Genomic DNA, 26,716 nt, shown 5'->3' with positions numbered 1-26,716 from the left:
TCTTGGACCGCTTGTGCTTGGACTCCTGGAACTCCCCTGCAGTTCTGTGGCACCAGGACTACCGTTACCCGCAGATGGGATGGAGCAATCACACAAGATCTCGCCTGAAGATACCTTCTCCTGTCCTACTAATCAGCCATGTTACATGATAAATTTGACAGTAACTGGATAAAATGTAGCTACTTACACTGGGAGTAAAAAATGTAAATGAGTGTACACTGGACACCCCCACCCTGCATTTGAATACTTCATCTGAAGTAAATGTTACCTGTTGTAAAGTTATATTACTATGTAAAAAGAGAAATTGTGGTGACAAAATGTCTGGACTGCAGTAAAACAATGTGATCCTTCTATCACTGAATTCAATATTACTCATTCTGGTTTTGTATTATGTACTAACTCTACCCCTATTACTGATAGGAATGCTTGGAAATTATGCTTGGTTTGCTTTACAAAAAATTGTAAATCAAAATACTCTGCAAATAGTTAAAATTCCACAAACCTACAAAAATGTAACAATTACAGATAATAAGAGGCTACTACTATTATGACTAAATGGTTACCCACAGTGTTCCATCCACAGAAAAATTTGTTGTCTTATCAAAGAAAATGTCGCAAATATTTAATAAAACCCAAATCACTAATTTTAGAGAAATACAAAATGTTAACACATTTGTTAATTGGACTGTGTACATCTTACAACTTATATATATCCTAACTCAAAGGGAAAAAGCTCAATGACAAATAATAAAAAAAACACCCCAAAATATGGCAAACTCTATTTAAGATACTGTGTTTATACAACCACACTTAGAAGGGTAATATATATAAATAATAAAAATATTACTCTTTAGATCAATGTAAAGATACTAATCAAGGACCGTCTTGCTATAGTCTACTTAGAGCAATGAAGTCATGTATTGCAACATTCTGTTAATCTATGCTCCTTTACCATCTTCCCTTTAAGTAACTTCAGTGCGCTCTAAGAGGTTGCCCCTCAACATGTCTGTTTAGCAGGTAGCAGTGCCTCAGGTCTCCCTGCCACGGGGTTGTCTAGCCCGTTCTCAGGCTGTCTGCAGCAGCTTGAGTTGCTGTATTGGAACGGTGATGTTTTCATGTCCCTGACATGGGTGCCCAAGAGGCTGATTCTCCATTAGCTACATCTCAATTTATCCTTGAAATGTATTGATGCATACTTGTATGAAAAATTTGTATTATATTCTTATGATGTAACGAGCCCATGTTAATTATGCCTACACCTCGATACAACCCTAGGACCGAATGTAAGGACACATTTTTCAGATGGAGAGGCTTGTATCTAGGTTCGGTTCGGGTAAACAAGTAACTTGTCTGCCAGATGACCTTCTCCTGCTCCTTGGGAGCCTGGCCAGTTCCCAGGGAGGAGAATAAAGGAATGTTTCTGATAAACAGGTGGGCATGCTTCATGTCTCGGCTCTCTGGCCAAGATCCGAGACAGGATGCACTGCTTGCCTAAAATCTTGGCAATGAGCCCCCTTTGTCCTTGGGGGCTTTACGAGGGAGCCAGAGCAAGCCTCTGCTGCTGCTGTTCCATCCCGGGGGAACACGCAGTCATGCTGGACGTTGAACATGCCCATGATGTCTACTGATGATGCTTCGTTCTCAGTAGGGATCCTTTTCCGGTGCTGTGTGAAGATCGCCTAGTGGTAACTTCCCGGGTTGAGTCCCTACTCTTAGGGACTCCCCCCCCCCTTCTTTCTCTCTCTCTCTCTCTCTCTCTGCCCTACTTCTTAAAACTTGCTACTTGAATAAACTACTTGTTTCTTTATACTACAAGGCTTGCAGCGTATTTCTTGATTTCTTGCAGATCAAACTAAAAGTAACTAAGTCTGTGCACAGCAGACAGCTAAGAAATAATTTGCTGTCACAAGGACACAGCAGTGGGGCGGGGCGTGGAATGCCACCCACTGGTCCATTTCCAGCCCCCCTAATGGCTGTCCAGGTGACAATGGACACAGCTCTTCACTTGTCCCTGCTGTTGTACTAACCACACAACATCGTGCCAGCTGGGGGAAAGGATTGAAAAAGCAAAAACAAACAGGTAGCAGAATTCGACCATCTTTGTTTACCAAAATACCTTGATGCCAGTCGGAGGCTGAAAACTGATTTCCTCCACACAAGGGTGCAGCCAACGTGGACAAGCAGTGGCCAGCAGCCTGGGCTATGCGAGAGCCACTCAGGGAGGTGTTAAACAAACTGCTTCCCAGGTCCCACTCTCAGCCTGGACGAGTCTGGAGGGCGCCGGCTTCCGCTGTGAAGGGAGACATTTCCCAGCCCTCCGTGCAGTCACCTGGGGTCGCCTGACGTGGTTCTGGCCAAGGGATGTGGGCAGAAAGGCCAAGCCCTTCCTCCTCAGTGACATTTGTAGAGTCCACACGTGGAAGATGACCATGTTCAAGACACAGAGACTGCTGGAAGCGCCACCCAGCCTGCCTATGGTGTGACCCGGCAAGGAAGGAATAAAGGTGCCCAGTTGCCACGGTTACTATACGCCCCGCCTTGTCTGCAGTGACTCCTGGAACGGGCTCCAGGCAATTGTTCCCAACTCCCCAGGTGACTGTGCTGTGCAGCCAGGGCTGACAACTCCAGGGAAAGGACAGACACACAGGTGCAGGGGCTGCCTGGGTTCCTTGAGAGATGCGGAGCTTCCGGGGTGCCCCGGGGGATGGGATAAAGGTTGTCCAGATCTGAGAGAGGGCGGTGGGAGGCTGTGACCCAAGTGGAGAAAAGCTGCCCGGGACAACACCCTTTGTGCTGGGACTGGTCAGAGGCTCTTCAGAACAGCAGATTTAATATCCATGCTCTGTTCCCACCAGAGCTGTGAGCTGGGGCTGGTGGGCACCCCACGGCTGCCTCCAGATCACCTGCCACGTTGGTCCCAAGTTCGTCCCTGGGTGGTGGGGGGGGGGGGAGAGTGTGGGATGGGGAGAGGCAGGCATCACAGAACACAAGACATGTGGCTCCAACCTGCATTCTAGAACCATCTGTGCTGTGCTTCCAGGCTCTCAACCTCTCCCAAAGCCATCCACCCCACCCCAACGTCAGGGGGATGGCATTGTGCCACAGTGCCAATTTGAGTCCTGGCTGCTCAGTTTCCGACCCAGCCCCCTGCTAATGTGCCTGGAAAAGCAGCAGCCACTGGTCCAAGTGCTTGGGCCCCTGCCACCCACGTGGGAGACCTGGATGGAGTTCCTGGCTCCTGGCTTCCGCCTGGCCCAGCCTTGGATGTTGCAGTCATTTGAGAGTGAAGCAGAGGATGGAAAATCTTTCAAATACATAGATCTAAAACAAAAGCAACCCAGAGCCCAGAAGCCTTTGCTTTTTCATTTAATCAAAGGAAAAGAGAAAAACACAGAGAAAACTCGAGAAAGTGATGGCTCCAGAGGGGCAGGGGAGGCAACGGGGCTGGGGCTTGGCCTGGGCGTGGGCGTGGGCGTGGGCAGTGGGCAGGGTCCTCCTTCTCCTGCAGTCCCCCTAATTCAGGTCCCCTCTGAGAGAGGAGGACAGCCATGGAGCAAACACGGTGGGCACACACCTGTTCCAGTCCACACAGCCCCAGCGCCTTCCAGGTGATGGGGACTCCACCCCCACCTGATGGGTACCCAGGACGGGCCTGGCATGGGCTCAGCCCCAAGAGGAGGGACCCAGCCCCACCCCTTGGGCACCACCAGTAGCAAAGCTGCCAGAATCACACCAACCAATAGGGAGGGGTGGCTGCAGCAGGAGAGGTGGGACCAGCAATTACCCCACAGCCTCAAGTCAGCAGGAAAATGACCCCTCTTCTTCCCACTCCAGGCCCTTTTAAGCTGAGGGTGAGGATGAGGGTGAGACAGGGAGAGCTGAATCAGGCACAAAAGAGAGGCTGACTTGGGGGCAAAGAAGAGTATAAAGATGACTGCATAGTGTATGCAGAGCTATGCAAATGAGATGGGAGCAGGTGGACCCTTACCTCTCATTTGCATATCTTATGCAAATGTAAAATGAGGTTCTAATATAATAAATATATTTCTAACATTTGTAATAAATAATTCTGTTCATTCTCCCTCCCCTCCCCAGGACACGGGCACACAGTGGCTCAGGGGCCAGCTCTGGCTGACACCATGGTGACAACTGACCAGACACGGGGCAGGGGTCCCCTGGGGTCCCTGGCGAGGGCAGGCTCACCTGGGGCAGGAGCACAGACGAGGAGGGGGAGCAGGTGCCTGGGGTCATCCAGGACAGCACTTCTCTTAACAGGGGGTCTACTTCACAACACTGCCCTCCCAGGGACTGAGGGGTGACGTTTAGGGCGGGGAGGGGGCAATCAGAAAAGGAAGACCCCAAGGAGGACCAAGGCTCAGGAATCTGGGGCAGGGTCTCATAAGAAACGGGGGCTGACAGGGAACCCCCAAAAAGGGGCCTCTAAAAGAAAACAAGCCTCCCCCAACCAAGCCACACACACACACACACACACACGTACACACACATGCACACACACGTCAGCGCCAGATCCACAGAGCAATGCAGCGTGTGGGGCCATGGCCAGGCAGGCCAGGGCCTCCCACTGGGGCAGCCCTGACCCAAGTGGGCCACCTGGACCTTACCAGGAAGATGAGCCTGGACAAAGGTTACGGGCAGGGCGACCAGACCCGGCCCACCCCGGAGCGCCCAGGGCTCCCCGTCACAGGGTCAGGCTCCAGCCACCCCTCCCTTGGCTGAGCCCACCCAGCCCCGCCAGCCTCGCCTCCCCCCCCCCAGGGGTGGGGCTGACCCAGCAGGGACTCGCTGGAGAAGTTTGAGGGGAGACTTAGGCAGTGAGACGCTGTGGAGGAAGGAGGGACAAGGCCACATCCACTCCTGGTCCCTGCCCCTCCCCGAGCTGAGAGCAGTCCCGCCCGTTCCCCCAGCCCAGGCCAACAAGGACCAAGGCCAGCCCCACCCACCGGGAGGCAGGGGTGAGACATGCAGGGGCCCTGGAGCTGGGGGCTGTGGCCAGTCCGGAGGAGGAAAGGTGCCTGGGGAGAGGTGGCTGGGACAGTGCACCTGCTGACCACGTGGTCCCAAAGCAGATTTCCCATCTCTGCACTGAGCAGGCGGAGGAGACTCTGACACACCCTGGGCATGGCTGGGCCCTTGGACAGGGACATCTGGTAGCCAATGGACATCGGGAGTGGGCAGCACCTGGGCACAGAGGTGCCCCACGAACACCCACCTCCCTGGCAGTGCTCGCCTCTCTGCTGGAGCCAGACCTCAGGGCTTGCTGGTGGCTGCTACCCAGGGCAAGCCAGGGAGCCGGGGACGGGGGCTGAGGATGGTGGCTGGAGTCACAGGGGAGCAGGGGACGGGTTCGGGTCCCGGGACAGGCTCAGTACACCCAGCTGACGGGCACCCACTGGGGCTCCGTCCGCAGCTTCTCCATGGCAGCCTGCAGCTCCCGGAAGGTCCTCTCCAGGTTGCTGTTGACCAGGCTGAGGTCAAAGTAGTGGCCGTAGCCCCTCTGGATGCGGCTGCTCTCCTCCACTGTCCGCCTGAGGTCTGCCTCCTGCCAGGCACGGGGGTCAACAGCAGGTCAGCGTCCACAACGCACTCCCATAGCCTGCTCCATCCTCCTCCCCAGAGTCCAGGCAGGAGTCCCTCCCTGCAGGCCACCAGGCCTGGCTTTAGAAAGTGCCACGCCCCTCACTAGGGCTCTGCAAGGTAGGATTAATTCCATCTCACTTTCTACAGAAAACTAAGGTACAAAGAGTCAGCCAGCAGCTCCCCGGGTCTGCCAGACTTCTTAAAGTCTAGGCAGGCCCCTTACCTATGCAACATGGGAGGCCTGTACCAGAGCAGCCAGCCCACAGTGCCCAAGGCAACCCCTCACCCCAGCCTCAGTGGAAGCAGGCAACGCTGGGTAGGAAAGGGAATGGATATTAAATAAGCCAGGCACGAGCTCCCAGGAGCATTCCCCGGGCTCCAGGAAGCCGGCCCTGTGCTGTCAGGGAGGGGGCACCCAGAGCTCCCTCCCCAGCCACCAGGGAGCCTCTCTCAGAAGTGACAGTACCCTGTGTGGCCAGCAGAGGGACCCCTGAGCCAAGCGCTCTGCAAATCCTACTCCCTGCGGGAAGGCTACATACAGCCAGCCCCAGTGGGGTGCCCTGGAGCCCCTAGCAGGGCAGTGGGCTGCTGGGGCACTCTGGCTCCTGCATGCTGATTCCTCCTCCGTCCAGCCTGCTGCCAGCTGTAGGCTGCTGTCGCCCCCCAGCCCCTCTGCCCCACAGATCTCCCCCCATCCCCGCACCCTCTGGAACTTACTTTGGCCAGTACTCCGTCCCTGCAGAGTGGGTGAGGCAGTGGGCTCTGCGCCCAGAGCTAGCTGTGTCCCCGCTGGCTGAGCCCTGGGGCACTACCTGTCCTCTCTGACCCCAGGCTCCACTTGCCCGAAGCAGGGGGTCACGAGTCCTCCCTCACCAGTGGCTCCATCCGCTGAGCCAGGCCCCCACCCCCGCAGCCGGCAGACAGTGTCCCCGAGCCCCTCACCGTGAGCTGCTTGGTGGACACTCCACTCTCCAGCGCAGCCCGGTTCATGGCCCGCAGGGTCTCATAGTCGGGGGCCTCAATGAACACCACGTAAGGGACAAACTCAGCTGTTCTCAGCACCTTCACAGCCTGCAGGAGAGAAGGGAGAAAGGAATCTGGGACGACGGGCAGGCACCTGCGAGAGACAGCGAGCGGACACGGTCCTGGGCAAACATGATGGATAGCCGGGCGGGGGCACTACTGCAGGAGGCCAGAGGAGGGCGACAGGGAGGCTGGTAAAGAGACTTTAGAGGGGCTGGGTCCCTGGCAGCAGTTAGGGGTCCAGAGGTGCACCTGCTGCGGGGGGGGGGGGGGGGGGCAAAGCATGGGAAGGGGGCCTGGGTGCTGGGGAGGAGCGTGCGGGGCCGTACCTGGGGGTTGACGTCCAGCACGCACACCTTGCCGGCCGCGACCACACCCCGGATGGAGTCGATCCGCGTGCCGTACAGGTTGCCCTCGTACTCGCCGTGCTCCAGGTAGCGCCCGGCCCGGATGTCAGCCTCCATCTCCCCCCGGGACACAAAGCTGTAACCCTGGCCTTCCCGCTCCGAGTCCTTGGGCCTCCGGGACGTGTCTGGAGGGAGGGAGGGAGGGCCGAATGGGCGGGGCACAGGATCCATGAGTGTTCCACACCCTCAGCGTGCCTGCACTGCCGCACCTACTCACACCTGACCACGGCACACACAGACACCAGTCGTCCACAGAGGGAGGGCCTTCAGGGAGCATCTGGCCCGACCCCGTAGTCCCGTACGGATAAGACTGAGGTCCAGGAAGGGCCATATGCAGCCCAAAGCCACACAGCTCCTGGTTCCTGCTTCCCCCTTGGCCAGCGACTTCACCACCCCTGCTGGTTCTCTCTTCCAAGAGGCCACACGAAGCGAGCACACTGCCTGGTTTCACCTCAGTCCTCAGCTGGACACACACTTTTTTTTTTTTTTTACTGCATATAGCAAATGACACAAGGGAAAAGAAAAGGCCAGGCCAGGCCAGGCCAGCACAAGGAGCCAACAGTGGGCAAAACCCCTACTAGGCCTGCAGTTCCACCACCCACCCACAGAGGGCGCACACCCAAAGACGCCACCTGCCCTGGGACCCAGCAAGGTACCCCATTCAGTGCTGGCCCCGTCCCCACGGCAGGGTCCAGCTCCCACTCACAGGGCACGGTGGTACCATAGCGATCCGGATCCCACATGATGAGCTTGTTCTTCAGGCTGCGCCGGCCCACGCCCTGAGCCCCGATCAACACCAGCGTCTTCCGGCGGAAAGGGGGCATGCGGGCCACCTCCTCGTAAATGAGCAGCTCGTGGCGGTCGAACTCTGCACATGGGGGACGCCCCGCTCACCAGGCTGCAGGGTGCTCCCAGAGGCAAGCCTAAGAGGGCTCGGGACCAGGGGAGCAGGGAGGGGCTGGCCAGGTCCCGGGGGCCAAGGCTGGCAGCATGGGGCGGGGGATGGGGAGACACACTCAAGGTCGCAGTGGTGGGAGGGGAACAGAGCGGGTGGGCTCTAAGACCCACCTGCGTTCTTAGTGGTCAAATACATCATCCGCTTCTTTTTCTTTCCTGCAAGGCTGCCGCACAGGGTCCCTGGCCGCAGGGAGATGGGTGAGTGAGGCAGGCAGGGCCGCCCAGACCCCCCATCAGGGCTGGGAGGTGGGAGGGGACCTCGTACCTGAGGTTGGTGTCAGCTCCAGGTCCCGCTTCACGAACGCTTTCCGCTTCTCCTCCAGCAGCTGGCTGGGGATGAGCCCAGCGCTGCCACCTTCCACGTGGCACGCCTGCCCCGGGCATGGGACAAAGACCTGCCTGAGTGAGGGGCCCCTCCCTGGCAGCCCCTCCCCCACACCTGCAGGGACCACACCTGCCACCAGTTGGCGTCATCCTGGTTCACAATTTGCAGCAGGTCCCCGGCACTGAAGCGCAGGCCGGCTTCCTTGCAGGGGATCAGGCTGTCTCGCACCGGGTCGTAGTCGAAGTGGCATTTCACAAACACCTGGACCCAGGCATGGGCGAAGGGTCGGGGGAGGGGCGAGGGAGGTGAGCTCCGTTGGGGAGAGGGGGTCACACAGGCCACTCCCCGCCACCCCCACCACAAAGATGCAAGAGGGTGATGCCCCTGCCTCTGTCTCCGTTCACATTTAGAACGAAGACGCTCAGACTGCAGGGTGCGGAGACCGCGGGCCTCAGGAGAGCCAGGGTAGGGGCCAGGAGCGGAGGACCATCCCCAGGCCCCTGCTTCTCCCCACTCCCCTTGGAGGAGAGCCTCCAGCAGAGGTCAGAGAGAGCCAACAGGGCAGGTGGGCTGAGCAGCCAGACCCCACAACCCACCCAGCGGGAGGCAGCTGTCCAGGACACCAGACGACCGCACCCTGTGCACGCGCACACAGGCACGTAAGTCCACGAAACCACCACGCCATTCAAGTGCCCCAGGCAGGGGACACATGCATGTCCCTCGCACATGCGCACGGGTGCCAATGCGTAATGCGGCCGAGTGCCCAAGCACGAGCGCCCGAGCGCGAACACAGGCCTGTGGGAGGCCGTGGTCAGGAGCCCCCAGCCTGCCGGTCCTGCTCCCTGTCTCGCCTTGCCCCCAGCGGAACAGGCTGAGGGGAGGAGCTCCAGGAGGCCTGGAAGGCGCAGCCATCCCTTTGGGCTCGAGCCCGGGAGGGGCTGGGCGGAGGGGCACACCTGGCGGGGCAGATGCGGCTCCTGGTAGCTGGGCAGGATCTTGAGGATGACGCTGCCGCTGGCGCTGCGCAGGAGCTCCTGAAGCGCGCGGGGGTCGCTGCCCACCGGCTGCCCGTTCACTTCCTTGATGATGTCGCCCACGTGCAGCAGCCCTTGCTGCGCCACCATGCCCCCGTGCAGAATGCGCGCGATCACCAACTCACCGCCCTCCACGCGGAACGTCACGCCCTGGGGGATGGGGGCGCGCAGGGTGAGGCCCCACCGTCCGGGGTCAGCCCCTCCATGTCTGTCCCCACCCACCCCTGTCCCACAAAGCCCTCTTCCGCCACCCTGCAGAGGACGCTAATGGGAGAGGGACGCGGGTGTCCCGGAGAGGGTCCTGATACAGCTTGCCTGTGCCTGTGCGTCTGTGTGCACAGTGGCAGAGGTCTTCCCTGGGCAAAGCTAACACCACCACCCCCCTTCATCTTCAGCCCACTCCTGCCCTTCCCGGTCCCCTGCTGGCTCCTCCCAATGCCCCGCCCACAGCGGCCCTACCCACTGCCCTCACCAGATGCTCGCCAGCCGTCTTGCGGATGCCCACCATGCGCACCGCGTCCGGAGGCACCGGCTGGCTGCTGAACGTGGGGTCCAGGCCAGGGCTGGGGGGCGGGGTCTCATAGGTCTTGGAAGCCACAGAGTCGTGCGTCTCCAGGAGGGACTGGGGAGGTGGTGGGAAGAAGGGACTATGGGACCACGCCCTGTGGTCCTTTCTCCCCCAGGCGCCTCCCCCTGCCACCCGCCCAGCCCAGCGGCTGGAACCTGGAAGTGGGGCTCCTGGAGGATGCGGGCCAGCTCGGCGGCCGCGCTGCTCCGCTCGGCCAGCTGAGCCAGGTCCCGTAGGATCTCCTGCACCAGCTCCAAGTTGTTGTCACCCACAGCCTCCAGCTTCGTCTCCTCCAGCCGTTCGTGGGCCTGGTGGGGAAGGGGCAGGAGAGGTGAGGCTGGGCGCTTTCCCAGGAGCCCCAGCCCCAGGTCCCAGGTCCCAGCCACAGCACTGCCCCCTCCAACACCAGCACCCCCAGAGGAGGGCTCAGAGGTGTAGGGACTCCCATCCCCCACCTTGAGGTGGATTAGGAGCCACTTTAGGGAGGGGAGAAGCCACGGGGCAGCCCTTCCTTTCTACCCCCTTGCCACAGAGGGTCATCAAAAATTAACCTCCCTGGCTCCCAACACCCTGAGCACATCTGAGTTTAAGGACAGCTTTTTCACCCAATGGTCATGGGTGGGCGGAGCCTTGGAGACCCTGTGGTCCAAGATGAGGAGGCCAAGGAGGTCAGTAACTTCCCCAAAGTCACCAGGACTTGAACTTGGGTCCCCAGGCCCTCAGCCAGCGAGGAAGAGGGGAATCGATTCACATCTGGAGCCAGGAGAGGGCCTCCTACCTGCTGCTAATCTACAGCCTCAGGGCTCCAGGACACGTTGCTGGGGGGACTGGTGAAAGGAAGCCAGTGGGGAGGAGTCATCTTAGGTGGGTGGGGAAAGGGGGAGCCCGCCCACCTCAGGGACCTAGGGGAAGAGGCCCTTCCCCTCTGAGACATTTGAAGAGCTGCAGACCCTTCATCCCAAAGCACTCTGGCACGGATGTTCTAAGAACAAAACCAGTCTGCTACATAAACCACGGTACCATGATCACAGGGAAACAGAGGAGGAATCTAACAGGTGTTCACAGCTGTCTCAGAAACACCCGTGAGGGTTTTCTTTTCTGATCCAGCACCCAGCCAAGGCCCATACACCCCACTCGGCCATCACATCTTTCTGTTTTCCTAGAATAAACCCCATGACGTCTGGGCTTTCGAACATTTTCTGGAAATCCAGGCCAGTGGTGTGTAGAATGGTCCACAGCTGGGTCTGGTCGCCTCCTCACCATGGGCCCTAGGTGGAGTCGCTTAGGCGTGAGTTCCACATTTCTCGCGTACAAACGCCCCTTGGCTGAGACCAGGTGAACGTCCTAGTTCCTAACAAGCCTTCACCAACGGATTTAGCCTCCAGTGTGGCCCTTATCTCCACAGATCATTATTATGTTGAGGGTGAAAACCAGTGGTCATGGGGGGGTGTGGGGCTGGCATTTGGCCTAGCAGTTAAGGTGCGGGTTCCCATATCCAAGTGCCTGGATTCAAGTCCTGGCTCCCGCTCCTGAGTCCAGCTTCCTACCCATGCAGTCCCTGGGACACAGCAGCAATGGCTCAAGAGACAGGGCTCCTGCCGCCCATGTGGGAGAACTGGATTGAGTTCCCAGCTCCTGGCCCTGGCCTTGGCCCAGCCACTGCAGGCATTTGGAAAGTGCACCAGGGGATGGGAGAGCATGCCCTTTCTGTGTCTCTCTCTCCCCCTCTCTCCAGTTTTTTAAAAATATTTATTGGAAAAGGCGGCGGGGGGGGAGAGAAAGGGGTCTTCCATCTGTTGTTTCATTCCCCAAATGGCTGCAATGGCTGGAGCTGAGCAGGTCTGAAATCAGAAGCCTGGAGCTTCTTCCAGGTCTCTCTTGGGTGCAGGGGCCCAAGGACTTGGGGCATCTTCCACTGGACTTGGGCCATACTCTGATGCTTTCCCAGGCACACTAGCAGGGAGCTGGATCAGAAGTGGAGCAGCCAAGACTCAAACCAGCACCCACATGGGATGCCCGCACTGCATGGGGCAGTTTTACCTGCCATGCCACAGTGCTGGCCCCTGAAATAGTTTTAAAACATTTTTAAAAATCAGTGATTATCTAACTCCATCACTCCTGTTACATTTATTGGCATTCTACTCCAAGAAAGTCCCTCCCTTCTCCCTGCCCCTTCACTGTCGCGCCAGTTTGAATGCACTGTGTTCTAATCCATCATCATCACCGTCATCACTGGCTCAGTGCATGCTGGATGTCTCTGCCCCACACCTGCGTCCCCCAGGCCCATTCCCACCAGTGCTCGGGCACTCTCCTCCGGCACAGGCTGGTCTGACACTTTCTGGAGCCAGCAACTGCTCGGTGGATGGCGTTTAGAACAAGGTCTGCAGCCAGCGCCCCCTGCGTCAGGGGGTGGAGTTTCCGTGCTAAGACCTCAGGGAGCGCCTCATCTCCCTGGATCATCCCTTCTCCTTCCGCAAGAGCGCACTTCCCGATAAGGACCACGTTCTGCCCTTCAGCATTCAGCTTCGGAATCGCCATGGAAACGCCATTGCAGATCACCAGGAGAAAATCCAGACTCCCCTGCACTCCCCGTCCTCCGGATCTCCTCGTCTGGAGGAGCCCAGAGCATCGGCGGCAACATCTGGCCATGTGTGGCTGCCACGCACTTGCCGTGTGGCTCATGTGACTGAGGAACTGAACTCAGGCATTTTAGTTTACTTGTTACCTTAGTCTGTTTTTGCTGTTCGGACAAAATATCTGGGAACTTTATATATAACAGAAATTATCTCATGTTTTGTAGGCTGAGAAGTTCAAGACCAAAGCACCGGCACTTGGTGTCTAGTGAGCGCCTTCTTTGTTAATGTTTTATTTACTGGGGCGGTGGGGTGGGTGAATGCAGAGAGCAAATGCTGTCCTCTGCCGGTTCCCTCTCCAGATTCTGCAATAAGCAAGGCTGGGTGTGGCCAGAGCCAGGAGCCAGAAGGACAATGCTGGTCTCCCACTGGGCGGCAGGAATCCAATTACCTGAGCCAGCAGCAGTGCCTCCCTGGGTCCACACTGATGGGAAGCTGAAGCCAGGAGCTGAGGCTGAACACGGGAACTCTGAGGGCGGAAGCGGGCCTCTTACCCACCAGGCCAAATGCCTGCACCTGGGGGAGGCCTGCGTGCTGCAGCTCCACACGGGCGCGCACAGTGCGGCACAGAGCGGCAAAGAGAGCCAGCTTTCCCTCCAGCCTGTCTGTAAGGCTGCTAATCCCACGCAGCACTGCCTAAAGGCTCCACCTCTTAATCCTGTTGCATTGAGGATCACGTTGCAACATGAGTTTTGCAAGAGATGCAAACACTCAGGCCATAGCAAGTGCTTTAACTTAAGGGGCAGGCATTTGGGGCAGCAGCTGGGACGCCCACATCCCATATTGGAGTGCCTGGGTTCAAGGTCTGACTACTCTGCTTCCAATTCCGGCTTCCTGCTAACGCGCTCCCTGGGAAACAGCAGTGATGGCTCAAGTGCGTGGGCCCCTGTCACCCACATGAGAGACCTGGACTGCGATCCGGGCTCCTGGCTTCAGCCTGGCCCAGCCCCAGCTGCTGCAGGCATTTGGGGAGTGAGCCAGCAGATGGAAGATCTGTCTGTCCCCCTCCCTTCATGTTTCTCTGCCCTTCAAATACAATGAAAATAAATACTTTAAAATTTTAATTCAAGTATTTAAACAAGTGGCAGCAGGTGGCTAGTGGCTACTGTATGAAATGGCATCCCATTAAGGCTGAGCTCTCCTAGGGGGTACAGCCAGAATGTTGAATTAATTCATTTTTCTGAATGACTATGCCAACAATTTGCTATAGAGATGAGATTTGCTCATCTGCCCTTAATTTAGAGTTTGCTTTTTTCATTCTTTTCTGAATCTTATTTTCTGAATATGACAACATCTCCATGGCTCATTCCAAATCTATATAAGGCATGAGCACAAGTCTCACTTGTGTCCTTATCCCCCCCTTCACACTCACGCCCAGAGCCAGTCACTCGGAGTTTATGGAATGTCCTATCCGTCTTTCCCTTCCTGCATAGAAGGCAGAAAGCTGAGCAGCTCTGCCGCTGGGGCTGTTTGTTTGGTGCCAGCGGCTGACGCCAGGCTGACTGGAGTCCTGGCCCGCATCTAAGCAGGCATCCAGGTGAGTCCTAATATTTTGCAACCACATTGCAGCCCAAGAAGCCTGGCATAGCGCTCTCTGTCTGTGGAGAGCATCTGCCAAGTGAATTCTCAGAACCCCTGCGGGGCAAGCAGCAAACACACCAAATCCCCCTCCACGGGCCGGGCTGCTCCGCCCGCCCAGCAGCGCAGGCGGTGAGGTCCTCCTGAAACACCGCGGAGGCTCAGCCCACCGTGGGATGTCTGCCTATCACACGGCTGAGACTCGAGCGCCCCCTGGAGAGCGCCCGTAAGGGATGCCGGCACTCAGGCAGTGGTGTAACCCGCTGCACCGCAGCACCGGCCCCTGGTCATCTGAATTGTGAGGCGTAATTCTAAGTAGGTGGGGCTTTCCTCATCACATACCCATGTCTTTTCCTAGGATGCACACGGTTTACATTTTTTAAAAAAGATTTATTTATTTATTTATTTGAAAGCTAGAGTTACACAGACAGAGGAGAGGCAGAGAGAGAAAGAGGTCTTCTGTCTGCTGCTTCACTCTCCAGATGGCCACAATGGCCGGTGCTGTGCCAATCCGAAACCAGGAGCCAGGAGCTTCTTCCGGGTCTCCCACATGGGTGCAGGGCCCCAAGCACTTGGGCCATCTTCTACTGCTTTCCCAGGCCATAGCAGAGAGCTGGATCGGAAGAGGAGCAGCCGGGACTAGAATCGGCGCCCACATGGGATGCCAGCGCTTCAGGCCAGGGCGTTAACTGGCTGCGCCACAGCGCCAGCCCCACGGTTTACATTTCCACATTTAGATTTCTGATCCTCTTGGGGTCCATTCTGATGTACAACATGAGGTATGGGTGATTCTGGCAAATTTCAAAAAACTGCCAGACGTCCCAATACCATTTATTAAAAATCCATAAGGGGGGCCAGCATTGTGGCATAGCGGGTAAAGCCTGCGGTGCTGGCATCCCCTATGGGTGCCAGTTTGAGTCCTGGCTGCTCCACTTCCAATCCAGCTCTCTGCTACGGCCTGGGAAAGCAGTAGAAGATGGCCTAAGTCCCAGGGCCCCTAGACCCACGTGGGAAACCCAGAAGAAGCTCCTGGCTCCTGGCTTCAGATCGGCACAGCTCCAGCCGTTGCAGCCAATTGGGGAGTGAACCAGCAAATGGAAGACCTTTCCCTTTCCCTCTCTCTCTCTCTCTCTCTCCCTCCCTCCCTCCCTCCTCCCTCTCCTTCTCTCTCTGTGTAACTCTTTCAAATAAATAAATAAATATTTAAAATAAAATAAAAATCCATAAGAAAGGTATTGTTTATCTTCTTAGGGATGATAATGGCAGTATGACTATTTTTCCAAAAAGAATCCTTATCTCTTGATATACTCTATACTGGATACAGATAAAACTGTATAATGTCTGAGACCTGTTTCAAAACAATTCCAGACAGAGGGAGGAGGGCAGAGGGATGGGCGGAAGGAGGTTGTTGAAGTGCGAGGATGGACAAGGAGGGTGCAGGATGCATTTTTTAAATTTTGCACAGCAGGATTTTTTGAGGAGGGGGGGGCGGAGTTCCGTTATACCTCCTAGGGAATTACTGACCCCAGGAGTAAGTGAGATGGACGCAGCCCAGGCACACAGCATACTCGGCAAAGGCTGAGCCCTCTGCCATCTGCTCCCCCAGCAGGACGGTCAGCGCTTCACATGCCCTCTCACGGCCTGGCTGGGCCACGTTGCTAGGGGTGAGGCAGTGGACTGGGGACGAGGACCAGCCCCCGAAGAGTTTTCCACCAAGCCCACATCATTCAGCTCCACACAGCCCACGTGCCCCTGAACGAGGGCCGGAGTCACCGCTGAACCGGGACAGCGCGCAGACACTGGGGCTCCGAGAGCTGAGCACAGACGCTCAGGCAGCAGCAGTGTCACCAAGGCAGCCCTAGCGGGGCCAGCTGTGGCCCAGGTGTCCTGAGTGTGAGAGAGGTCGCTGGCTGGGCTCTGGCACCTTCTGCCCAAGATGGAGGACAAGCTTCCGGAGGAGACTCGCCTGACCAACAGGGGGCCAGGGCCTCCTAGGCCGCTTGCCACCCCTCCCAGAAGCCGAGCCATCCCTCCTCCTGTGGCCACCCCCGGGGAATCCTACCCACAGACACAAAACCCCACCCTCCCAGTCCACGGGAGACCTCCAGCAGTCCATCACTCAAACACGAACCACTTCTGCAGGCTGAGAGGAACGGGTTCTGCCCGCATGGTTGAAAACACCCAGCCAGCAGCACAGTGCACAACTCCCTGGGGCTTCAGAAACCCAGACGCAGCCCCCGGACCCTGATCTGTTCTCGTCGCTGGCTTGGGCCAGGCTTCTCTGTGGTTAGGTGATGTTGAATCAGATATTTTTAACGCTACAACAAGGCTCAAGAACCCACCACCCAAACCAGGACACAGCGCGACAACCTCCTTCATGTCACCACATGCCTCTCGCACCTGCTCACCCACCCCTCCCATGAGGCTACACTTCCCTGAAATGAGTTCAGTTTTTAATGGAAAGGCAGAGGCCGGTGTTGTGGCGCAGCAGGTTAAGCTGCAGCTTGGACGCGTGCATCCCATATAGGAGCTGTGGTTCACGTTCCAGCTGTTCCCTTGCCATCCCAGCTCCCTGCTAGTGCACCTGGGAGAGGGCAGAGGATGGTCTACGTGCTTGGGCCCCGGCCATCCATGTGGGAGACCAGGATGGAGTTCCTGGCTCCTGGCTGTGGCCTGGTCCAGACAACTCTCTCTATCTCTCTGTCTCTCTCCACACCCCCTCTCCCCCTCTGCCTTTCTAGATAAATAAATAAAATTTTTATAAAGGCAATCATGCTATTTATAAATAAAACCCCTGGGGATCTGATACCTTCTCACGTAATATTACTAAGTGAGCACTTATTTCGCTTGCTGCCTTTGCCTCACTGTTATTACACTAAGACTTCCTCTTATTTTTTGCATCAAGTGATACAGCACGCGCTGCAGGATTAGGGGCACCGACCCCAGGACCAGGACAGCGATTGGCGTTTCTGTGGCAACCATGTGTTTCATTCTGCTCCGAAAACCAGCCCCGCAGGCAGGAGCTCAGGCTCACCGCAGAGCAGAAGCCCGGGCCTGGGACACAGCGAGGTCCTGGCAGAGCCAGTACCAGTGCCCAGCTCTGCCCGCTGCGGCTCCAGAACCACAACACGGCCGTCTCTCTGCAAAGCACTCCCTCCGCCTTCCCACTCGGACCCTGCTGATCTTGCCAGGAAACAGGCAGTCCTCAATGGAGCCCAGCCTCCTCACGAAATAGCTCAGAAGTAAAGGCAGTTCCTGAGCGTGGGACGCCAGGAGGGAGAGCGACTCTCCCACGTGCAGGGAAGAGCCGGGCTCTTGGGTAAGTCAAGCAAGCACAGCTCTGGCTTTGGCCAATGTGACGTTAGCAGATGTGATGTCTGGTAAGGGCCTGGGGCTTCTCCTGCCACGAAGACCTCTGGGCCACCACCTTAGAGGCCCAGCCATCCCAGCCCACCCAACCCACCTACAAACGCAGGAGATCTGAACCGAGCCAAGCGGCGGTTTGTGATGGAGCCCAAGTGACCGACATATGGCTCCCCACTACCGCCATGTCCCTCATCAGAGTCTCCCCTAGAAACATCTCCAGACACATAGTCCTCTAGGGCCCTGGCTGGCTGGGCCCACCCTCCTTGTGAACTCCAGTCCCGTGGCTATGACCACATTGTAACACCTCTCTATGGCTTCCAGGGGTGGACGTTGGGCCTAGCAGTGAAGATATCCATTAAGATGCATGGATCTGGACCGGCACTGTGACATGGTGGGTTAAGCCGCCTGTGCCATCAGCATCCCATATGAGAGCTGCTTCAAGTCCCACATGGGAGAGCCTGATGGAGCTCCAGGCTCCTGGCTTTAGCCTCGCCCAGCCCCGCCCACTGGCGATATCTGGGGTGTGAACTATGGATGGAAGATTGTGTGTGTGTGTGTGTGTGTGTGTGTGTAAAACTCTGTTTTTCAAATAAATAAATAAATCTTTGGGAAAAAGAAAAAGATGTCCACATCCCATATCGTAGTAGCTGGGCTCAACCCGGGCTCTGCCCCTGACTCCAGCTTCCTGCTAATGCAGACCCTGGGGGCAGCGGTGACGACCCAGGTAGCTGGGGTCCTGCCACCCACAGGGGAGACCCGGATTGAGTTCCTGGCCCCCAGATTCCTGTGGCACTTGGAGGAGTGAACCAATGAATGGGAGCTCTCTGTCTCTCCCAAATAAATTTTTTGCAAAAGCACTCCCACATCCTTGATCTCCATCCAGCCCCACGGCAACTCTGAGACAGGTACTATTCTCACTCCTCAGAGGAAATAACTGAAACTCAGAGTGGCTGGTGGGCATAAGTCACACAGCCAGTCAGTGAACCTTCTAGACCAACCCTGCACTCTTTCTTCTTTATCTCCTGTGGATTAGTTCACACGCCGCCTTCACGTTCTTCCCAGATGTCACCGTGGGAATCATTTTTCTGAACGTCTAAATGCCACCTGCCTTGGATTCTGCACCTTGGCCTCGCCTGCTGCTGGATCCATGTCAGCCCTCCAGACGCCCCCCAAGCTGCCAGGGTTCTCCGAGTTTGTTTCCTGGGGCAGTTCCCTGGCCACCTGTCCACCCAGCCCAGCCCCTCCCTCACTGCCTGCAACACCCCCAGAAGGAGAGCCAAGCCCATCTCCTCAAGGGGTTAGCAGCCACCATGCTACAGTTCCAACCCGACCCCACTCCTGTGGGTCCCTGGCTACTGCATCAGGAGAATCAAGTGTTTTCACTTGAATATGTTTTTTTTTTCTTTTAAAGAGAAAGACAAGACTTCCCATCTACTGGGTCACTCCCCAAAAATGCCCACAAGGGCCAGGACTAGGCCAGGTCAAAGCCAGCAGCTGGGAACTCAACCTGGGTCTCCCATGTCGGTGATAGGGACCTAAGTACTGGGCCATCGCCTGCTGCCTCTCAGGGTGCCCCTTAGGAGCACTGAAGCTGAATCTTTGACCACAGTATTTTTTCTATCAGGGTAGAAATTTATTTATGTATGGACAATCATTAAAATTGGTGAGGAGGAGGAAGAAGGTTCCATCATCCAAAGAAAGTCATCGTCAAGCCCAGCTTGGACAGTGGGGACAGTGAAGGGAGAGACTGTATCTTTTGATGAGATAGATGGTAAATTTTTTTAAATATTTATTTTTGTATTTGAAAGGCATAGTAAGAGAGAGAGAGAGAGAGAGAGAAGAGGTCTTCTATCTGCTGGTTTACTCCCCAAATGGCTGGAATGGCCAGAGCTGGGCCAATCTGAAGCCAGGAGCCAGGAGCCAGGAGCTTCTTCCAGGTCTCCCATGCGGGTGCAGGGGCCCAGGGACTTGGCCGTCTTCTACTGCCTTCCCAGGCCATAGCGGAGAGCTGGATCAGAAGTGGAACTTCCAGGACTCGAACCGGCGCCCATATGGGATGCCAGCACTGCTGCCCCCTTCCTTTTAATGAGCTCATACAGGGACTCCATGCTTGTTTATTTCACAGCCAGACAGAAGAAATCACTGGATCCAGGAGTAAGGAATCTTTTTTCCTGCAAAGGACCATGTGGCTATTTACATCATTCAGGGCCACACAAAATCACCAACTTAAAAATGAGCATGCTGGGCCCGGCATGAGTCCTGGCTGCTCCACTTCTGATCCAGCTCTCTGCTATGGCCTGGGAAAGCAGTAGAAGATGGCCCAAGTCCTTGGGCCCCTGCACTGTGTGGGAGACCTGGAAGAAGCTCCTGGCTCCTGGCTTCAGATTGGCTCAGCTCTGGCTGTTGCAGCCATTTGGGGAGCAACCCAGCGGATGGAAGACCTCTCTCTGTCTCTCCCTCTCTACTTCTCAAATAAATAATTTTTTAAAAACTGTTTTTAAATGAGCCTGCTATAGATGTATGGACTTCTGAGTCTTGCCTGTGGGTGCCTTGGCAGGGCCAGGCCAGATGACTTCGCCAGCCCTATGAGAACTGGACTATCCGACCCTGAGCTTCTGCCACCTCCAGGGCCCCCCGTGTGTCACTGTCTCCCTGTAGGAGCAGTAGCTAAAGTGACAAGAGACAAAGTGGCCCCAATGAAACCAACTCCCAAATCCACAGCAGAAGGTTACAGATGTCGGCATTCAAAATGCCTGCACTCAGCACTTCCAACGCCCAGTGTCCACCCTAGAGAAACGCACACACGTGTGCAGAAGCAGGTGGATGGAGGATGTCACCACAGCACTGGCCTTGACAGAGAAAACTCAGCAACAACAACACAGCTGTCTCTCAAAAGGGGGACTGGGACAGAAACTGGGCTCTATTCTTAGGGTAGAAAAGTCACACTACAGTTAAAACAAGCCTATCTATCTACACATACCCATACATGGCCAATAGCTCTGTTATCTGTCTGAGTTAGACGTCTCAAAAACAGAAGCGGCTAACGTTATCATCCCATTTATGTAAAATTTTTAAACATATATAACAGGATATTTCATTTACAGACAAGATAAGCCAGTGTTGGGGCTGGCGCTGTGGCGCAGCCAGTTAACGCCCTGGCCTAAAGTGCCAGCATCCCATATGGGTGCCAGTTCAAGTCCCAGCTGCTCCACTTCTGATCCAGCTCTCTGCTATGGCCTGGGAAAGCAGTAGAAGATGGCCCAAGTCCTTGGACCCCTGCACCCGCATGGGAGACCTGGAAGAAGCTCCTGGCTCCTGGCTTTGGATCGGTGTAGCTCCAGCCATTGCAGCCAATTGGAGAGTGAACCAGGGGATAGAAGACCTCTCTCTCTCTCTCTCTCTCTCTCTCTCTCTCTCTCTGCCTCTCCTGTCTGTGTAACTCTGACTTTCAAATAAATAAATAAATCTTTTAAAAAAAAAAGATAAAAAGATAAACCATTGTTTACCTGTAGGGAGGGAAAGCCATGGAAATGAGGAAGGAGGAGGTGCTGCCTACACCCTACATTTGAAAAAGAAAGAGCAGGTGGTTGGACCAGCACTTAAGATACCTGCATCCCACTTTGCAGTACCTGGCTGTGATTCTTGGCTTGGGCTCCTGACTCTAGCTTCCTGCTAACGCAGACCCTGGGAGGCAGTGGCAATGGCTCAAATACCTGGGATCCTGCCACCCTCGTGGGAGACCTAGACTGAGTCCCCGTCTTTGGTCCCAACCCAGTCCTGGCTGTTGTGGGCATTTGGGGAGTCAACCAGCACTTGGGAGGGCTCTCCCTCTGTCTGTCTCTCTATCCTTCTCTCCTTGTCAGACAAATAAGAAAAAAGAAAGAAGAGCAACAACAAAGCCACTGTGGCCAGGATGAACGCCTTGCAGATGCATCCTCGGGTTTGCGCCCTGACTCTGGCCACACGCGGAGTCACGCAACAACTATGCAGAGAGCATCTGCTGTGTGCAGAGGCTGCTCCAGGTCCTGGTGACGCAGCTGTGCAAGGAACACTTCTGCCCTTGTGGGGCCTACACGCTTGGTATCTGAAACATGCACGATCTATCTCATACCTTTTCTTATTTTCATAAATGAGTGCAACCCGCAGTCACTGAGTGAAAAGGAAGCTGCCTTTCTCCAGTCTGCTCAGTTCTCTCTTCCTCAGAACCTCCCACTATTTTTTTTTAAGATTTATTTATTTATTTGAAAGTCAGAGTTACACAGACAGAAGGAGAGGCAGAGAGAGAGAGAGAGAGACAGAGAGAGAGAGAGAGACAGAGAGAGAGAGAGACAGAGAGAGAGAGAGACACAGAGAGAGGTCTTCCATCACTGGTTCACTCCCCAGTTGGCCATGATGGCTGGAGCTGAGACGATCCAAAGCCAGGAGCCAGGAGCTTCCTCCAGGTCCCCCATGTGGGTGCAGGGGCCCAATGACTTGGACCATCTTCTACTGCTTTCCCAGGCCATAGCAGAGAGCTGGATTGGAAGTGGAGCAGCTGGGTCTTGAACCGGCACCCATATGAGATGCCAGCACTGCAGGCAGCGGCTTTACCCATTATGCCACAGCGCCGGCCCCAGAACCTCTCACTATTAACCCTCTCAGCCTCTCCACCTCCTGCTGCTAACAACCTCCCCCGCCCTAGCCATCTCACAGATGACAAGGTGACCAGGCGGGTCCCAGGGACTCGGCTCTTCCCCTTCAGCGGGACCTGGTCCTCCTCCACAGCCTGCCTGAGACCAAGTCCCCACCCTACCTGTAGAAAACCCGCTGCCTGCTGTACTGCTCTTTCCCCCGAACCAACCATCGCTGCTGCTGCCAACTGCTATCACCCCCACCACCATTCCCTGAAGACCCAGGGGACTGCCTCGGTCATTGCCCCTCCCCAACACCCGCCATGGCCCCAGATCCAATGCCCACGTAGACACCACATCCACCCCACACTGAGCCTTCCACCCCGGACTTCTTCAGGGCTGACCATGACTGACCTGCCCACCACAGCCACGCGACATTGCCGGGTCATCCTCCCGGGAAATCTCCCACCTCCCGCCTCCCTCTCTCTGCCCTTGGCCTCTGCTGCTCCATCTATCTCGTCACCTACCCCCAAACACTGTGACCTCGGGGATCCCCCAGGCCTTTGCCCTTTCTCTCGCTGCCTCTCCATCCCCTCCCAGCCTGGGCCCCAGACAAGGCTCTGGGCTGCTCTCACCAGCTCCCTCCTTGCCCTCCCCTGTACCTCGGCCTTCATAATACACCCTGGGTCCAGGCCATCTCTTGTTTCTCTTCACCCTGGACCAATGACATGGCACTCGGGCTCTTGCCCGTCTGACTCCCACTGCCCGCCAGGGGCAAGCCCCACCTTCACTCGGAATCCCGCCCCCGACTCCATTCCCAGGAGGGGCCGCCCTACCTTTTCCACCCAGTTTCCCCGGCTCCCAGCCTTGCCTCAGTCGTGGGCACCCTCCTCACAGCCCACGAATCCCAGGCACCTTGCTACACCCAGCACCAATTTACACCAACACACCGGGAGCCCCATGACCACTGCTCCAAGCGCACCCCACATTGAACCACAGTCTGGCTTTCCCAACTGGTCTCCCCAGCACCGGGCGTGATCCTTCCAAGGTTCCCCATGAGGCTGCCAAAGGGGCGTTCCATGTGCCACCATCACAGCCCTGCCTGAAACCCACAAAGCCTCCGGACGCTCGCAGGAGGGTGCCCTGCGCACCCCCCATCCCGAGCGCACATGCCCTGTCTTGCACTTGAGCTCCAGCCTCGCACCAGCACTCAGAGCCCTCGAGCCCTCCTGACTGTCCTCACCCCGTCTTCCTGCTCATGTTCTTCCCATGGTCCAGGATGCCCGCCCTGTCCCCATTCGTCTACCCTCTGCTCAAGTGGCCCTTCCTCCAGGAAGCCTGCCCTGCCCCGAGAGGCTGGGGAAGGCACTCACCTGTCCGTTATGCTCCCCAAACCCCTAGTGCATTGGCCTCTATCACTGCCACTGCCAAACTGCTACATCATTCTCTCTTCCAGTGGGTCTCTCCCCAACCTGACACACAACAGGTGATCTTAAAAGGACATCTGTGTGGCCGGCACTGTGGCTCACTAGGCTAATCCTCCGCCTGCGGTGCCGGCACACCAGGTTCTAGTCCCTTGTCAGGGCGCCGGACAGAAAGCCATCCTGGCTTCGGATGCAGCCGGTGCATCGCACTGGCCGCAGCGGCCATTGGAGGGTGAACCAAATGCAAAGGAAGACCTTTCTCTCTGTCTCTCTCTCTCACTGTCCACCCTGCCTGTCAAAAAAAAAAAAAAAAAAAAAAAAAAGAAAGAAAAAAAAAGAAAAAAAGGACATCTGTGGGCTGGCGCAGTGGCACAGGAGGTTAATCTTCTGCCTGCGGTACCGGCATCCAATATGGGCACTGGTTCTAGTCCCAGCTGTTCCTCTTCCAATCTAGCTCTCTGCTGTGGCCAAGATGGCCCAAGTGCTTGGGCCCCTGCACCCACATGGGAGACCAGAAGGAAGCACCTGGCTCCTGGCTTTGGATCGGCACAGCTCCGGCCACTTGGGGAGTGAACCAACAGAAGGAAGACCTTTCTCTCTGTCTCTCCCTCTCACTGTCTGTAACTCTAACTCTCAAATAAATAAATAATCTTAAAAAAAAAAAAAAAAGGACATCTGCAAGGGGCCAGCGCTGTGGTTTAGTGGGTAAAAGCCACCACCTGCAGTGCTGGCATCCCATGTGGGCACCGGTTCGAGTCCCGGCTGCTCCACTTCCAATCCAGCTCTCTGCTATGGCCTGGGAAAGCAGAAGAAGATGGCCCAAGTCCTTGGCCCCCTGCTTCCATGTGGGAGGCCCAGAAGAAGCTGCTGGCTTTGGATCAGTGCAGCTCCAACCGTTGTGGCTAGTTAGGGAATGAACCAGTGGATGGAAGACCTCTCTCTCTCTCTCTCTCTCTCTCTCTCTGCCTCTCCTTCTCCCTCTGTATAACTCTGACTTTCAAATAAATAAATAAATCTTAAAAAAAAAAAAAAAAAAGGAGGGCCGGCGCCGCGGCTCACTAGGCTAATCCTCCACCTTGCGGCGCCAGCACACCAGGTTCTAGTCCCGGTCGGGGCACCGGATTCTGTCCCGGTTGCCCCTCTTCCAGGCCAGCTCTCTGCTGTGGCCAGGGAGTGCAGTGGAGGATGGCCCAGGTGCTTGGGCCCTGCACCCCATGGGAGACCAGGAAAAGCACCTGGCTCCTGGCTCCTGCCATCGGATCAGCGCGGTGCGCCAGCCGCAGCGCGTGTGCCGCGGCGGCCATTGGAGGGTGAACCAACGGCAAAGGAAGACCTTTCTCTCTGTCTCTCTCTCTCACTGTCCACTCTGCCTGTCAAAAAAAAAAAAAAAAAAAAAAAAAAAAAAAAAAAGGAATCTGTAGGCCGGTGCTATGGCATAGCAGGTTAAGCCTTTGCCTGCAACACCAGCATCCCATATGAGCACTGGTAGAATTCCAGCTGCTCCACTTCCGATCCAGCTCCTGCTAACGTATCTGAGAAAGCAGCAGAGGATGGCCCAGGTGCTTGGGCCCCTGCACCTCGTGGGAGATCTGGAAGCTCTTGACTCTGAAGCCTGGCCCAGCCCTGCCCATTGTGGCCATTTGGGGAGTGAACCAGTGGATAGAAGATACCTCCCTCTCCTCTCCCTCTCTACCTCCCTCTTTTTCTCTCCCTCTCCCTCTCTATCTCTCTGTCTCCCTCTCCCTGTGACTCTGCTTTTCAAATAAACAAAAAATAAATCTTTAAAAAATAAATACATCAGGGTTAGTTCTATGGCACAGTGGGTTAAGGCCCTGGCCTGTGGCGCCAGCATCCAATATGGGTACCAGTTCAAGTCCTGGCTGCTCCACTTCTGATCCAGCTCCTGCTAATGCACCTGGGAAAGCAGTGGAGGATGGCCCAGGTGCTTGGGCCCCTGCACCCACATGGGAGACCTGGAGGAAGCTCTCGGCTCCTCGCTTCAGCCTGGCCCAGTCCTGGCTGTTGTGGCCATTCCGGAGTGAACCAGCAGATGGAAGATCTCTCTTTCTCTCTCCCTCTTTCTTTCCCTCTCCCTATACTCTGCCTTTCAAATAAATAAAAAATAATTTTTTTTGGACAGGCAGAGTGGACCGTGAGAGAGAGAGACAGAGAGAAAGGTCTTCCTTTTTCCGTTGGTTCACCCCCCAATGGCTGCTGCAGCCAGCGCACCACGCTGATCCGAAGCCATTAGGGCAGGAGCTGTGGCACCATTCGCCCCCATTAACACCAACCCTGATTCTGCCTGTGCCTCCCCAGGCACAGCCCCTGGGCCCCCTCCTGGAGTACTGTACCTTGGCCAGGGATCTCACTATCGGACTCTCCATAATGCCTCGAAGGAAGATCAGGTCCAGCTCCGCGGCCCCCGTGGCGCTGGGGAGAGATCCCAGATTGTCCAGGACCTGCTGCATGGCTGGGGGCAAAGGGCAGGTGGTCAGACGCAGGTGCCAGCAGGGCACAGCAGACACACAACACCGCCCCTCCCCCACCAAATCACAAAGACCACCCCTCCCCAGCAGCACTGCCCTCCCTGCCCAGCGCAGGCACCCCAGGCCCTTGAGTGCCTGGGACAGGGGTCCTAGGAGATGGGGGACAGTTTCCGTGGCCTGTTCTCTCCACCCTAAGCAATGGCAGCCTGGATAGGCTGGGAAGCTCCAAACAGCAGGAAGTGGACTCTGGGGGCGGGGAGAGAAAGGGAAGCAGGTGTCAGGTTCTTCCCTGCACCAGAGAGCCAGGGCCCCCTCAACCGGTAAAAATCAACGTGTAAGACACAAAGACCAAGCTGAGGCTCAGAACACGGGCAGGAGCTGGGGAAACAAGCACCCAGGGCTTCGGCCAGCTGGGGGCACCCAAAGGCAGAGGTCAGACCAAGTCCTCGCAGGAGTCAGCAAACTCTGAGCCTGGGTCAGGACATGAGGACGTCAGAAGCTGGGCCACAGCAATACCACCCAAGATCTGAGGATGGGAGGCGCGCATGCACCCGCCGGGGGCAGCGATGGGCAGGGGGTATCATTACTCTGCCACCCTGCCACCCACGCCTGCATCTGCCTAACAGCACCCAAGCCCTGAGGAGAGGGGGCAGATCTGCTTCCCCGGCACCTCCCAACGCCGCCAGTGCCCCCTCCTCCTGGAGGAG

The 26,716-nt window shown here is 56.4% G+C and overlaps 1 protein-coding gene across 2 annotated transcripts in view; it reads right to left on the bottom strand.

The window, feature by feature from the left end:
- Positions 1-3,350: 3,350 nt before the first annotated feature.
- Positions 3,351-26,716, bottom strand: part of MPP2 (MAGUK p55 scaffold protein 2) — a 29,269-nt gene continuing 5,903 nt past the window's right edge. For both annotated transcript variants that reach the window (XM_008271563.4, XM_070060633.1), the window contains exons 3-13: positions 25,875-25,993; positions 10,068-10,220; positions 9,817-9,966; positions 9,267-9,494; positions 8,440-8,571; positions 8,251-8,356; positions 8,097-8,165; positions 7,735-7,896; positions 6,951-7,153; positions 6,541-6,669; positions 3,351-5,560 (exon numbers count right to left, since the gene is read on the bottom strand). In XM_008271563.4, coding sequence (XP_008269785.2) covers positions 5,384-5,560; positions 6,541-6,669; positions 6,951-7,153; positions 7,735-7,896; positions 8,097-8,165; positions 8,251-8,356; positions 8,440-8,571; positions 9,267-9,494; positions 9,817-9,966; positions 10,068-10,220; positions 25,875-25,993 — 1,628 coding nt within the window. In that variant the 3' untranslated portion in view covers positions 3,351-5,383. The remainder of the gene's footprint in view (positions 5,561-6,540; positions 6,670-6,950; positions 7,154-7,734; positions 7,897-8,096; positions 8,166-8,250; positions 8,357-8,439; positions 8,572-9,266; positions 9,495-9,816; positions 9,967-10,067; positions 10,221-25,874; positions 25,994-26,716) is intronic.

Source organism: Oryctolagus cuniculus, chromosome 17 (genome assembly GCF_964237555.1).
Source record: "Oryctolagus cuniculus chromosome 17, mOryCun1.1, whole genome shotgun sequence".
Classification (NCBI taxonomy): domain Eukaryota; kingdom Metazoa; phylum Chordata; class Mammalia; order Lagomorpha; family Leporidae; genus Oryctolagus; species Oryctolagus cuniculus.
This window is presented reverse-complemented; position numbering and strand designations above follow the sequence as displayed.